At 54.7% G+C, this 14,501-nt stretch overlaps 1 protein-coding gene across 2 annotated transcripts in view; it reads right to left on the reverse strand.

The window, feature by feature from the left end:
- The window catches only part of STX1A (syntaxin 1A), a 98,630-nt gene that overhangs the window by 5,058 nt on the left and 79,071 nt on the right, over window positions 1-14,501 (reverse strand). For both annotated transcript variants that reach the window (XM_030027547.1, XM_030027548.1), the window contains exons 6-8: window positions 10,659-10,767; window positions 1,200-1,273; window positions 750-887 (exon numbers count right to left, since the gene is read on the reverse strand). In XM_030027547.1, coding sequence (XP_029883407.1) covers window positions 750-887; window positions 1,200-1,273; window positions 10,659-10,767 — 321 coding nt within the window. The remainder of the gene's footprint in view (window positions 1-749; window positions 888-1,199; window positions 1,274-10,658; window positions 10,768-14,501) is intronic.

The raw sequence follows: 14,501 nt of genomic DNA on the forward strand, positions 1-14,501 counted from the left end.
GCACAGCACCCCTCTGCTCCTGGTGCAACTTGGAGCCTCCCAACCCACAGGGCAATGCAGGGTGCTGGCATGGCCTAGCCCTTAGAGCGGGACAGGGAACTGCGAATCCCCCATGTCTGTCCTCCAAGGCAGACAGGACAGGGCACCAACACTGCCGTGCCACAGCCACCCTTGCCTGCCTGCCACAGGCAGGCCCTAGAGCCACACGAGAGCCGCAGACATGCAGGGCACAGCCATGCAGAGCAGAGCATGCAGCACCGGCGGGGGCTTGGCGGGCTTTACCTGCCACTGATGTCTCCTCGGGCCGTGGCAGCATGGTGGGCAAGAAGGGGGGTGAGCAGAGACACCAGACCATGTGCTCAGCTGAAGGACCAGGTGCCATGGGCTGGTGGCACAGCCAGAGTCCGCCTGGTAGGACCACTGAGGCTGGTGGCACCCTGAGCTCACCTGGCAGGGCCCAGTGCTCCAAGGGAGACGGAGAAATCTCTACCTGCGTGGCAGCCACCCGCTGCCCTCCTCCAGAGCCCATCACCGAACCTCCCGCCCCGGGCACACAGCAGCCCCCAGCTCTGGGGTGCAGGGTGGGTGGCTCTGGCCCCAGGGAGCCCAGCTTAGCCCCAGTGGGAGCTGCATTGGTCCCAGACACAGTTTTTCCCCCCAGCACGCACCCAGGCAGGGCACTGCTGGTAGCCTCATCACCCTCCAACCTCCCCAGGTGAGCTAGGCACTGGGCCACAGCATCTCCCTACCTGGCTCTCCACCAGCATGGCCATGTCCATGAACATGTCATGCAGCTCTCGGATGCTGTTCTCCAATTTGATGATCTCGCTGTGCCGTGTCTCAATCTCATTCAGTGCCTGCTTGGTGATGTTTGAATCCATAATGATCTGCAAGAAGACAGGGCCACTGAGGACTGTGCTCAGCCCCTCAGATGCCGGGATTAGGGAAAGAGGGAAGGCAGGAGCCCCGGAGCTCCTCCAGCCAGGCAGTTTGCAGCAAACCCACACCCCACCCTCTGGCGAGGATGCAGCCCCTGCTCAGGCAGCATCCTCCGGCCAGACCTGAGCACCCAGGTCCCACCTCCTGCATGGGCTGTGCTCATCCCTCCTGTACTGGGGCCACTGTGGCAGCACATGCACCAGCCAACCCACCCAGGAGGAGGGGGGGCTGGCTCAGCTTTAGCCCGTGCCGGTGCTTACCCCGGAGGAGAAGATGGCTGGGTTGCCGCTCTCCAGCATGTCCTCCAGTTCCTCACTGGTGGTGGTCCTGCCAGCTGCAAGTGACACAACACAGGTCAGCCATGAGCCCCCTGTTCCAGCCACGGGTCCCGCAGCCCTACCACAGGGCTCTGCTGTCTCCATGGCATCTCCTGAGAGTGGAGTGGAGCAAAGCTTCCAGCCCTGAGAGTGCACCAGACAGTTTGAGGGGCTGCCACCCCACAGCCAGGCTCTGTGCCAGCCCTGCAACCCCTCTTTTTGAGGGGGTCAAGGTGCCAGCTTGGCCCAGCTCACCCAGGAAAGCCTGCCTGTCCCTCCTCCCACAAAGGGACAATAACATCCTCTAGGATGAGTCCAGGGCACCTCTGAATGGGGGCATGGAGGAGACATGGCAGAGTGTGGGGACAGCCCATAGGACAGTGCTCCCTGCTTCTAGCAGTGCTACACCAGGCTCAGACCAGGGAGGTGCCCAAAACCTTGAACCCAGTCCAGACCTTCACCACAAGTGTGTCAGTGCCCCAGGGAGCACTGCAGGGGACCCTGGCCACCCAGCCATGTCTGGCCACCACCCCACAGGCATGGTGCATGCTGCCACCCTGCCTGGGGAGTTCCTCCAACAAGGACACTTCCACACTTCATGACGCATCTCTTCCCTTGTGAGGTCCTGCACCTGGGTCGGGGCAATCCCCAGGACTAGCACAGACTGGGGGACGGAGGGAGAGCAGCCCTGTGAAGAAGGACTGAGAGATTCTGGTGGGTGACAAATGGGACATGAGCTGGCAATATGCGCTTGCAGCCCAGAAAGCCAAGTGCCTCCTGGGCTGCATCACCAGCAGCGTGGCCAGCAGGTCGAGGGAGGGGATGCTCCCCCTCTGCTCCGCTCTCCTCAGACCCCCCCAAGAGCACTGCAACCAGCTCTGGGGTCCCCAGCACAAGACAACTGTTTTAAACTGAATGAAGGTGGGGTTAGGTTGGACATAGGGAAGAAATGTTGTACAATGAGGGTGGTGAGACACTGGCAGAGGTTGCCCATTGAAGCTGTGGCTGCCCCATCCCTGGAAGTGTTCAAGGTCAGATTGGACGGGGCTTTGAGCAACCTGATCTAGTGGGAGATGTCCCTGCCCCTGGCAGGGGGGTTGGACTGGATCATCTTTGAAGGTCCCTTCCAACCCAAACCACTCTGTGAGTCCGTGATTCTCTTGCCCTGAGATGCAGAAACGAGAAGAGCACCTGGACCTCCTGTGCTCTGCTCCTTGCTGGGGCCCCACATGCATGGGCGCTCTGAGTGTTCATGACAGGAAAGCGCATTTCTGGCTTTGCCTCAGGAAAACAATGCCATATCAGCAGATACTGGTGGTGATAGCAGCCAAGAACACATGAGAGCCTGCAGGCTCTCGGCAGTGTTACCAGTGCCACATGGAGGTTGTTTGCTGTCTCCTGGCCCCAGGAGGCTGCAGGAAGGGAGAGGGAGTAAATCCAACCACACACAGGCAGAAGACTCCAGTACAAGGACTTCATTATCTGGTAATGCTCATTAGCTCTGATTTCCCACAGACCAACAGGGTTTACACCCATGGCTGGGCCAGGAATGTGCAGCCTCCTCATCAAAAGCATGTAACAAAGCTTTCTGGATGCTTTCTGGGCCATGTGATAAACAGAGCACCAAGACCAGGAAGGGTGGCAGGGTGCAGAAACCTGCTGGGGTCCCTTGCAAACACCACCAGGGACCTGGGGCTCTGGGAGGCCGGAGAGCACACTGCAAGACTTGTAGGAGGCAGCTGGGATCGTTCCCCTCATCTGTCTTGTGCCTGCACTTCCTTGCCCGGCAGTGAGAGTGTTGCATGGTTCCTTGCTGCCTGCATCAGATTTGTTTCTCCTCCTGGGAACACAGGCAAGGAAGCAAGGAGTGGGCTGAAAGGACGGGAGCAGCTCTCCCGAAGGCCTCCAAGGAGCAGGACTAGCTAGAGGACTGTGACAGTGCCCCGAGCACAGGGGACAGACCCTACATACAGGGATCTGAAGGGGTCTGGCACCTGAGAGGTGACATCTGAAGTCTGTGTCATCCCAGCTCCATTGGGCAGCGCTGGATCCAGTGCAGCAGCTCCCCCAGCACCTGCAACAGGTCATCCACAGCAACCAGCACAGATGGGACATTGCAGGAGAGAGCAGGAGCTGAGAGCTGCAGACTGGAGCTCATGGAGTTTCTAAAAGCAACATGGAACTGTGATGGACAGGTGGCACAAAAGAAGGAGACATTTGCTGGGGTGTCCAAAAAAATTACAGTTGGAAGAGAAATAGAAAATAAGAAAAGAATAAGAGAAAAAACAGTGGCCAGGAGGGAAAAATGGAAATTCCTTAAAACAAAATTTTTCTTTTATTGATTTTCTTGAAATGAAATACTTTCTCTGCAATTTAACTGTCCACAGCCAGGAAGGAATTCCTCTATTATTTATGTGACTAATATCTCATAATCTAAAAAGCTAATGGGATTTTTATTTTAATAACTGATAGAAATGCCTCAGTGATACTGCGAGCATGGCCCAGCTGGGATCCAGGGCACAGACCCTACAGGAGCCAGCACTGTTCTAGCACACCCATGGCTGTCTGGCAGGAGCTTGGGACAGGCAGCCCAGGATACATGGGAAGAGAGCAAAATGGGATGAGTTCAGTCCTGCTCTGCCTGGACACTGAGCTGTCAAAGTAATAGGACAGCTCCTGGGCCACCAGTCCAGGCCACGGCAAGCTGTGGTGCTGTGTGGGAACTGGAGCATCCAGACCTCCCTGAGACCACACACTCAACAGGGAGGGCAAAGAAACGTAGAGAATGGTGGCCCAGACAGTGTGGGGAGAGCACCAGGGCAGTGCCATCAAGTGTCCTGGCCTTGGGCTCTCCCAGCAGCAGCTTCTACTGCTGTAACTCCTGGGGGACAAGCAAGTTGCCTTCGACAGACACGAGGAGCCTCAAATGGAGCCTGCTCCCCTCCCGTGGTACTGGGGGCTGGAGGGAGGGACTCAGCCTAGTGGCTCAGTGGGGAGCCCAACCCACAGCTCATTGCTTCTCCTCTGCAAACGGAATACATCTTTAAATCCAGCTGTGTACCGCAAGGAGACCAAATAATGAACAGAACAGACCTTAAGAACATATTTTAAAAGTATAATAAAGCTTATAAAAAGGAAGAAAAGGGACTTGCCCAACACAGCAGAGAGATGATCCACGTGTGAGATGCTAGCATCAAGAACCAGAGGAGAGGAGCCGCAACCTGCTCCTCTGTGCTTGGTCTGCAGCCCCGAAGAGAAGCAGCAGGAGGCAGATGACAGCGACGCCTGCCTCACAGCAGAAGCCATCCTTCGCAGAGTAGGAGTGAGGATGCTCTAGGAGGGCTGAGCCAGGAGCCAGTGTGGTCCTAGCACATGCAGGGCCCTCACCAAGCTGGCACCCTTCCCACAGCACATGAGCAGGGTGCTGAGAATGGTGTCCAGCAGCAGGGCCAGACAACACAAGCTGTGAAATCAGCTCTGGGGTAGCTCTAAAGAGCCCCGTCAGGAGCAATAGGAGATGGGGCTGGAGACAAAGCTACAATGCAGGGCCAGGGTCCTTCCAGGAAACATGGCCAGAAAAGGACTGGGGACACTGGAACAGGTCACCCAGAGAAGCTGTGGCTGCCCCATCCCTGGAAGTGTTTGAGGTCAGGTTGGACGGGGCTTTGAGCAACCTGATCTAGTGGGAGATATCCCTGCCCATGGCAGGGGGGGCTGGACTGGATCATCTTCGAAGGTCCCTTCCAACCAAACCACTCTGTGAGTCTGTGAGCCTATGACATGACTACAACAAAGATCCAAAGTCCCAGGAGACAGGGCTGGAGACAAGCTATCTTGAACATAGATCTGAGCCCACACCAGGAACAAGGCCAGAGTCAGGGCTGAAGACAGGTACCTCTGCAGCATGGCCCAGATATGGGCTGGGTGGCCCAGGCCTGATCTCACACAGCTCCTGGACCTATGGGCAGAGGTGGAAGTCCCGTGTGAGACTGATCTAGACAACCAAGACCTGTTAGTGCCCCCAAAGCGCTGAGAAGCTGCTGCTTTGAAGCAACAGAACAACCTAACACCTCTCCGTAGCCCCTGTGAGCCCAGTGCAGCCTGCTCATAGCTGCAGGTGAGGGCTGCGCTCTGCTATCTGTGTGCTCACACGTCTAAGGAGCTGCATAATGCCAATATCCCCTTGGGTTGACCACGGTCCCTGCCTTCCCCAGCTCCAGGAAAGGTCCACAACCTGTTTCCAGCCACCGTTACATGTTTTAGGGTGACAGAGCATCACCCCCACCAAGGGTGACCCGCAACGCCTACTTGCCAGCTCTTCCTACCTGTTGGCTCCTTGCTCTCAGCTGAAACTGCCCTGGTTCCAGGATGGGAGAACAAGGGCTCAAACAGCATTTACAAATTTACAGCTCAGACAAAATTTACAAACCTTCCTGTTGAATGTGGTCAACTCTGAGCTGTCACTGGCACAATGACAAGGAGGAGCATGCCAGGCATGGTGCATCAAGGGCTACTTGCTCTGCCCAATTCAAGGCCTAGAGACAGCCCCGAGGGCAAGCAGTGGGATCAGCTCCAGGAGATGCCACACCTCTTGCAGGCAGAGGCAGGATGGGATGCAGGATACACATTCTCATCCTGGCTCTCACCACCTCCTTGCTGCCCCATTCCCCTACTGCAGAGCACAGGGCTGGTAAAAGCTGCGGCAAGGTGAAGGATAAGAGCAAAGACATCACACGGATTAACAACCAGCCAGCCAGTGCAGGCTTGGCCAAAGGCCATAGCTGGTCAGGAAGAGCTTGCTTTAATGCTGAACCAAAGCACGAGGCCTAGAGGCTGCATCTTTCCCACACTGTCCAGCACAACACTTGCCAAAGTCGTATAACCAACCTGCAGGACCCCAGAGAACTTTCCAGGGAGTCTACCACCTTCTGGCCACGTTTCCTGGTTTGGAAAGGCTGTTATCAGCTCCTCAACAGCAATAAAATCAGATGAAAGTGTGCTGGATACTTGGTTGATCTGCTGCCCACATCACCACAGAGCTACTGCACAGCCACAAATGGGAATGAAAGGACTGAGTCAATGCAAGATGCCCACAAAGAGAGAAGAGCCTGAGGGAAAAGCCCTGCCCTGAAACTTAGCAAAACACTGGAAAATCATGAGAACTGGACCTCTGCCTCCCCAGAGAGCTCCAGAGTACATGTGCTTCTTACTCGGCATCTCTAGAAATTGAAGTTTTCTGGGGAGAAGAAACTCTGTCAATGAGCAAAGCAGCACAGAGCATCTCTGGGAGCTGCAGCACAGAGGGAGAAGCAAACTCAGCCCTGAGCTGGCAAGGAGAGAATGGTGAGAGATGATGCACAGGTTATGGTGTAGCAGGGCCATCAGAAGCTCTGGGACAGCCAGAGACATGAAGCCACCGAGGAGACTTTCCACCTTGAGGCCACTGCACAGTCCTTGGCCCTGCAATGCCCAGCTGGATGGAGCGACCATCCCCATTGACCAGATCCCAGGGGATGGGGCAGGAGCAGATCCATCAGGGCATGCAGGACCCTGGGGAAGCTCCCAGGGAAGCCTGCAGTGCCACAGCTCACACCCATCAACCAGCTGACGTCGAATGCCAGTTTGTCCAATTCTGCATGCCAGATGCTCTATAAATAGGGAAGACATCAGGCACCTCGGGGCTGCAGAAGTCAAATATGCCATGGCTGAATTAACGGTAATGGTTCAGCTGTGCTCCTTTGGCTTGCAGCATCCTTCCTTCTAGTGGCAGGGCTGCACGAGCACCCACAGAGCAACAGCTAGGACTCAGGTTGGAAACACGGAGGACAAGGCACCTTCCCAAGGCTGGGATCCTCTATCTGGATCTGGCTGTCAAGCTCTCATTGGATACCAATCCATACAACTCAAGGAGAGATGGATAATGCTGCCCCATCCACCCATGTGCATAGAGGTAACAGGTATGAGTGACCCGACCCACTTGGCCAGGTCTCTAGCACTGCCTGCAGTGGTGTCGGGATGAGCAGACTTCAACTATAAAAGCCTGCCCAGCACATCACAAACTGCCACCTGCCTCCCCGTCCCTCAGGATCCCTTCTGCTCAGCCCGGGGTGGGCTGCAGGGGACAACTTCCAGTGCTGTGCAAGCATTTTCATCCAGTGAGACACTTTTAGCTCAGAAAAATCCTGTGGTCATTCCTGAGATGAAAGTGTCACAGAAATCCTAAATAAGCCTGTCTCAGCACCAGGGGCTCCGGGACCACCCGGGGCTGCCTGGAGGAGCTGCCAGGGCTGGAGCAGCCCCCAGACTCTCCTGGCTCAAGAACAGCTTGGGATGCACCCACAACTTGCCTTTCTGCACATCAATTAACTGGTGTCGCACAGTGGGGCAGTGGCTGATTAATTCTCGCAGTGCCTTTGGAGATGGCAGATGCTTTATTTTTGGCTCCTCGGTCTCACACATGACAAACTGTTCATAAAAACAAGCAGCGTCTGTGCAGCACCTCCATGGCTTCAAAGCTGCACACCCACCACAGAAAGCTCATCCAAGCTTCAAATCCAATTTCTCTGGGAGCAAAACCTAATTAGATTGAAGATGTCATTTCTCATAACAGACAAAATGGAGAGGAAAAAAAACAAAGGAGCGACACCTCCCACCACAGGCACGGGGAGGCTTGTGCCTGGGGAGCGCAGCTCCCAGCAGCAGACACAGGGACACCGCTGGTGGGGGCATGGTCCAGCCAGAGGACAGACACCCAGCATCTGTCACCAACCCCAGGACACAGCATCCTGCAATCCCTCCACAGCATCTGCGATCTCGGTGTGTTTGGGAGCAGAGTGAGTGAGTAAGGGGGTGGTGAGGGCAACAATTAAGGCTGGGGCAGAAGCAGTGGGAAAGGAGAGGACATGCACTTCATCACATCAGACAGGCTCCCACGCTCAGCATGTGCTGGATGGGCAGGAATGATGGCGAGGGTCACTAAGGCACAACCTCTGGCACACACAGACATGGTGGTGCCTGCACAAAGAGAAGGGCCAGATCCTGAGAGGGCTGTGGAGAGCCCCAGAGGGTGACTGTGGCCTGGGGCAGTGACTCTACATCACCATTTCTTCTGCAACTGTCCTACTTCCAGAGCAAGAAGCAGATGCAGTTAGAAGGGAGAAGCCTGCCAGGTGCTGGGAGCCTCCCCAGAGCAGCTGAGAAGTCCCTGCTCTCATACTTTCAAAACCCGAGTGATTTACTGGCTTTGCTGTCAGAGCTCCCGGCACTTTCTATCTTTGGATTGATCAGCTGAAAACGAGAGCTGAGGATTTTGTAGAGCTTTGTGCAGTTGCCACATCCCAGCTGAGCTCCATTCAAAAAAGCCTGTTCAAGAGCCCCCAGAGTGGCAGGGACTGAAGATGCTGGCTGGGACAGAGCAGGACAAGCAGAGCTCTCTGCCCCGGAAGCACTCCTGATAAAACTTCAATAAGCTTGTTACTTTTGATGAGACTTTTTGCCAGAAGAGATTTTCCACTGTCCTGACAGGACTGTGCACAAGATTGTGTACCTTCCCAGCACAGACCCCATCCTGCATCTGCATCTGCTCCACACCTCCACCCTGAAGGGAAAGCAGGTTCCTCACCATCACTAACTAGGACACCCCCTCTGCACCCAGCCACTGCACCATGGTGAGTCCTGAGCAGCCTTTTCCTTGTGCCCTGTCAATGCTCTGTCAGGCACTGACAGCCCGGCAGGATGGACAGAGTGAAGACAAGTATATTTTAACATATCTGCATAATTTAAGCTAAACAGCAGGGTCTTTCCAAAATCTGGTAGTAGAAAAACAAGAGTAAGGTTTCTTTCAAGTCTGCAGACAATTAAGGACCTGGCTAAGTCCTTTCAAATCTTCTCCTGTCTTAGAAGGAAGGCATAGGGATACCTTAAATTCCAATTTACATTACAAGCCACCCCTATGGCTGGGTATCACTTACAGAACAACATCAGCTGACGAATGAGTCAGCTGGAGCAGTGACACACTCACCAACCTGCTTTACGTTAAACGTCAAGCTCTTGTTGAGCCTCCTGTCAGTCAACCTTTCCATTCAGCCAGTGTGAAACATTTCTATTATTATTATACATTATAAAGACTAATCTTAACAGAGGAAAGGCTTGCACAGCTGAGTCTCCTTCTGGCCCTCCACAGAAACTACCATACCCCACTGGCACCCAGATTCCCAGGCATCTGCAAGTTCATGAAGGACATTCCCATAGGTGACCTTCAAGGACACCATTCTGACTCAAAGATCTCCTACCGTATTATTCATGCTGAGTTGTGAAAGGGGATAAAAACACCCATTTGTTTGTGAGAAAAAAAGAACTTGGACTAGGCTTCAGACTTTCATTTTGAGCACAGAAAACCAACACCTCTCTGACAATGAGATTATTTGCAAAAATCTTTTTTAATCTCTGCATGCCCTGACTTCTCCCTTGTTTGCTTATTCCCCTAATTACAGTGGTGGTATGACTCTTCTTTGCTGGGAGATGACCACGTTTCTCTAAAACTAACCAGGTATCACCGATTGCCCAGAATAACCACCAGGAGAGCAGGTTTTGTGGACAGGAAGGACTGGACTTCTCTTAGAGCAATGGGCTCTGAATGATGCAGCGAGATCTTAGTGCCATGGTGGTGACAGCCTCAGAGGTGTTACCTGGGGACCACCTTTGGCCGGAAGACACCACTACCGCTGCTAAAAGCCATCATAGTCCTGGGTCCAGGGAGATGCTGGGGTAATTGTCCCCACTCCAGAAGCAAGGTCCCAGTTTTCCTCCCCATGCTGGAGGGCTCCCCTGAGCACCAGCCCCATGAGGACACGGGGGATGACAGCCCGCCCCAAACCAAGCGGCTGCCTGGGGCAGGCACTGAGGTTCGTGCTCCTCCTGCAACAAGGGAAACTGCTGGAGCAGCGAGTGTCCCCATCTCAAGAGCTCACTTCTCTGGTTTTATATTTAGTTCAGTTCACCCACGATGAAAAGCACCCAGAGGAAAGGCAAGGCAACACATGGGAGTCAGGAATTCCCACTAGCTTCTTTGAATTCGAAATTAGCTGCAAACAAGGAAGAAATTTCTCTCCCTGTGCTCTCTGCACTCTCTATGCAGCATTTAAGAAAATCTGAGATGAGTTTTGGCACTTTGCTGGATGCAGTTTGGCACCAAAATGCAAGATACCACCACGTTCCTATCTCCCAGCAGGACCCGTGTCCCGGTTGCTCCCACAGGTGCACGCACAGCCCTGTGCACCCCTGGGTTTTCACGGGGGAGCTCTGCACAGCTGCAGGAGCAGCTCTGACCCGGCGAGAGCCAGTGCAGGATGTGGCCCCATGGTACACACAGCCCGGCTGCCCTCCCCCTCCGGGTTTACTCACTGATCTCCAGCTGCCTCTGAATCCTGCCCTTGCAGCGCTCCCGGTAGTCTGTCTGCGTGGTGTTGTACTCGGACATCACCTCCACAAACTTGCGTGACAGCGTCGAGTGCTGCAGAGGGGAGAGGAAGAGAGAGTGGGAGTGAGGCTGCCATGGGAGGGAGAGTCCTGCCACCCCTGAGCCAGGGGAAGGCTCAGCCCTGAGCACCCCCCACACCTCTAGCAGCCCAAAAAGCATTTCTGGCCCAAAAGCTGCTCTGAGGAGTGTGACAAAGCACAAGGGGGGCAGGTGGCAGCAAGGTGACACGGCCCTGGCTGGGGGTGAACTGGACGCACCCCTCCCCCAAGCCCAAGCCAAGCATAGCCTTCAGCCCCCAGAGGACACCCCAGGTGGTCATGGCTGGCAGCACCCTCCTCACACCACACAACAGGTTGTGCCAAAGCAGTCTGGAGCCGAGGCCACAACGGTGCCCTGCGTCGCGCCCTGCCTGCCTCTGCCACGCTGCCAGGATGTGCCAGACCTGCACAAGCGCAGGATGGACCCACAGTGGTCACGTTGCAGGGCTGGAGCTGGGCAGGAAGGCCCTGGGGGGACCCTATGCCCTCAGCCATCAAACCTCCGCCCTGGCTGGCAGCACCATGGCATAGCTGGCAGGGAAAGTCAAGGGGCCAGGGCACACAGGCTGGGTCAGGGGGATGGGAGATGTCTGGGGTAGTTGTCCCTGCTCCAGGAGCAAGGTCCCACTTTTCTTCCCCACACTGGAGGGCACCCCTGAGCACCAGCCCCATGAGGATGCAGGTGATGATGGCCTGCTCCAAACCGAGCAGCTGCCTGCATCGCTGCCAGCCCAGGGCGGATGGTGTGGCAGAGCTGTCAGCCCCCCGCACGCACAGCACCCTCATCTTACTAGGCATCTTACATTTCCTTCCATTCTCCAGGAAAAGGGCCAGAAAACCTTGGAATTACACCTGAGCAGGGTCCAGCTGAACACACTGACCCTCCTGGTGCTGGCTGCTGCCCCCATGGGGGAAGCTCATCCCCATGTGAGCACCCACCCTGGGGCCTGACTTGCTGTCTGATCCAGCTGCCAGGCTGAGCACAGCAAACAGCCCTGAAGATGTTCCAGGAAGGTCAAGACAGAGCATCATGTGCATCCTCCATCCAAATGCTTGTATCTCTTGAATGAGCCCTTCCCCCAATGTGCTAGAAATCGAGTTTCACAGGAACATGGACTCACAGAACGGTCTGGGTTGGAAGGGACCTTCAAAGACCATCCAGTCCAACCCCCCCCGCCTTGGGCAGGGACATCTTCCACTAGATCAGGCTGCCAGATCATAAAAGCCTTTGCACTGCTCTTCAGGGTCGTAGAAGGCTTTGTTTGGAGGTAGTTTTACTTGCAATAAAAAAAAGAGGGATGCATTTCCTTCATCTTGTTCCTGGGAATGGTTGGGTTGTATATAAAGGCACAGAAAAACCCACCCTGCAGCTGAGAGCTTCACTCTGACCAGTGGCACTTGCACAACGTGAAGAACTGCCATGGGACTTGGCTGTGCCCACTGAGCGGGGCTGGAGCAGCAGCTCTGCTGGTGCTGGCTGCCTTCGCACCACTCCAAGCTTCTCGCCCACCATGGCTGTTGGCGGCAGCTGTTCCCCACCGCATGCTCCCATCCTCTCTGATGAACTAGGTGCGAAGGGCTGGCAAAGGGCTGTTGCGGGTCGCCCTTGCTGGGACTGAAGCTCTGTCACCCTAAAACATGTAACGGTGGCTGGAAATGGGCTGTGGACCTTTCCTGGAGCTGGGGAGGGTGATCAACCCAAGGGGACATTGGCATTACGCAGCTCCTTAGACCTGTGAGCGTACAGATAGCAGAGCTCAGCCCTCACCTGCAGCTATGAGCAGGCTGCACTGGGCTCACGGGGGCTACGGAGAGGGGTCAGATTGTTCTCTTGCTCCAAAGCAGCAGCTTCTCAGCACGTTGCAGGGACTCTTGTCACAGAATCATGGACTCACAGGATAGTTTGGGTTGGAAGGGACCTTCAAAGATCATCCAGTCCAACCTCCCTGCCAGGGGCAGGGACATCTCCCACTAGATCAGGTTGCTCAAAGCCCCATCCAACCTCACGTCGAACACTTCCAGGGATGGGGCAGCCACAGCTTCTCTGGGTGACCTCTGCCAGTGTCTTACCACCCTCGTCGTACAACATTTCTTCCCTATGTCCAAGCTAACCCCACCCTCGTTCAGTTTAAAACCGTTGCCCCTTGTCCTGTCAGTGTAGGCCCTGGTCAAAAGTCTCTCTCCCTCTTTCCTATAAGCCCCCTTTAAGTACTGAGCGGCCGCAGTAAGGTCTCCCCAGAGCCGTCTGTTCTCCAGGCTGCACAGCCCCAACTCTTTCAGCCTTTCTCCATAGCAGAGGTGTCCCAGCCCTCGGACCATTTTGGTGGCCTCCTCTGGACCCGCTCTAGGTAGGTCCACGTGTGTCTTGTGCTGGGGACCCCAGAGCTGGTTGCAGTGCTCTGGGGGGGTCTGAGGAGAGTGGAGCAGAGGGGGAGCATCCCCTCCCTCAACCTGCTGGCCACACTGCTGGTGATGCAGCCCAGGAGACACTTGGCTTTCTGGGCTGCAAGCCCACATTGCTGGTTCATGTCTGATTTTCCACCCACCAGTCCTCCACAGGGCTGAAAGCCTCCCTTTCCAGAGAAGGCAAATCTGGTGCATGAGTTTCAAGCGAAGCCAAATCCAATATTGTGTCAGGCAAGAAACGGTGCACTGCTTCAACCATGCAGCAGAAGCAACAGCACATGACTGATGGGCCACATCTAACACACCCATCCTGGGCACTCAGCATTACTCTTGTATTCAACAGGCACCTGCAAGCTGGGACTAGCCGATGGTCCTGGTGCAGGGGGAAGAAGGTTGTCTTATCTCAACCTCACCCCATGGACTGCTCATGCAGCCCAACCTGGGGAGCACAGAGCAACACGAATAGGGAGAAATGGCGGAAGGTGAAAGGAGAGGAGGCAATGGAAAAGGGATAGGAAAAGAGGACATTCAGAAAGGATCAGAAAGAAGATACAGAGAGACTGACATGATGAAGAAACTGCCTATGAGCGATCGCTCTGGGACTTTCAGGGCCACCTGCATGGCCTGAGCTCACACTTAAGAGAGTTATAGCCCACAGAGAACCGAACCGAAGGGTTGTACCCAGCCCTGCTGAGCTGGAGCAGCTCTCAAAGCCTCTATGCAGTGGGGGACCAGTGTAATGCAGCATCTCTGCAGGGTCAGACATACCTGGTGCACAGTGAAGCACCCTAGCCAACACACCCCTATCTCCAGGAGACCGCACTGGAGACATCTTGAAGATACACTTGCGTTTTTGCTTTGCAGCTATTCTGAGCAAGCAGCAGCTCAGTATTTATGACAGAGCCTCAGAATCAGCTGATCTTAGTCCTCCTCTGCTGGCAAACCTCACACAAAGCCCCCCAGCAGCTTAAGCTTCAGCAGGCAGCCTCTGCTCGAGAGCTGCACGGCCCAAAGCAAGGTCAAAACAGCTCCTGAGCATCATGGCTTGAAATTCGGCAAAGACGTGATGTGCCATCTAAGAGACTCTCCTGCCTTTTCAAAATTGTTTTCCTAAAATCCAGTTTATTCTTATTCAGCTGAAAAGTATCAACATATGTTGATCTGCAGCCAAATATAGCCTGGGTGTTGAATGACACCCCTTTTTGCTAATCAGTATAACACACCATACCTTTTTTACTTAAAAAGTTATTTAACTTGCTGTTTATTTTGTCAGATTGTTATTTTATGTTCCCACAGGCATCCCACATGTCTACAAAATGCATT

The sequence above is a fragment of the Aquila chrysaetos genome, chromosome 10, assembly GCF_900496995.4.
Source record: "Aquila chrysaetos chrysaetos chromosome 10, bAquChr1.4, whole genome shotgun sequence".
NCBI lineage: Eukaryota > Metazoa > Chordata > Aves > Accipitriformes > Accipitridae > Aquila > Aquila chrysaetos.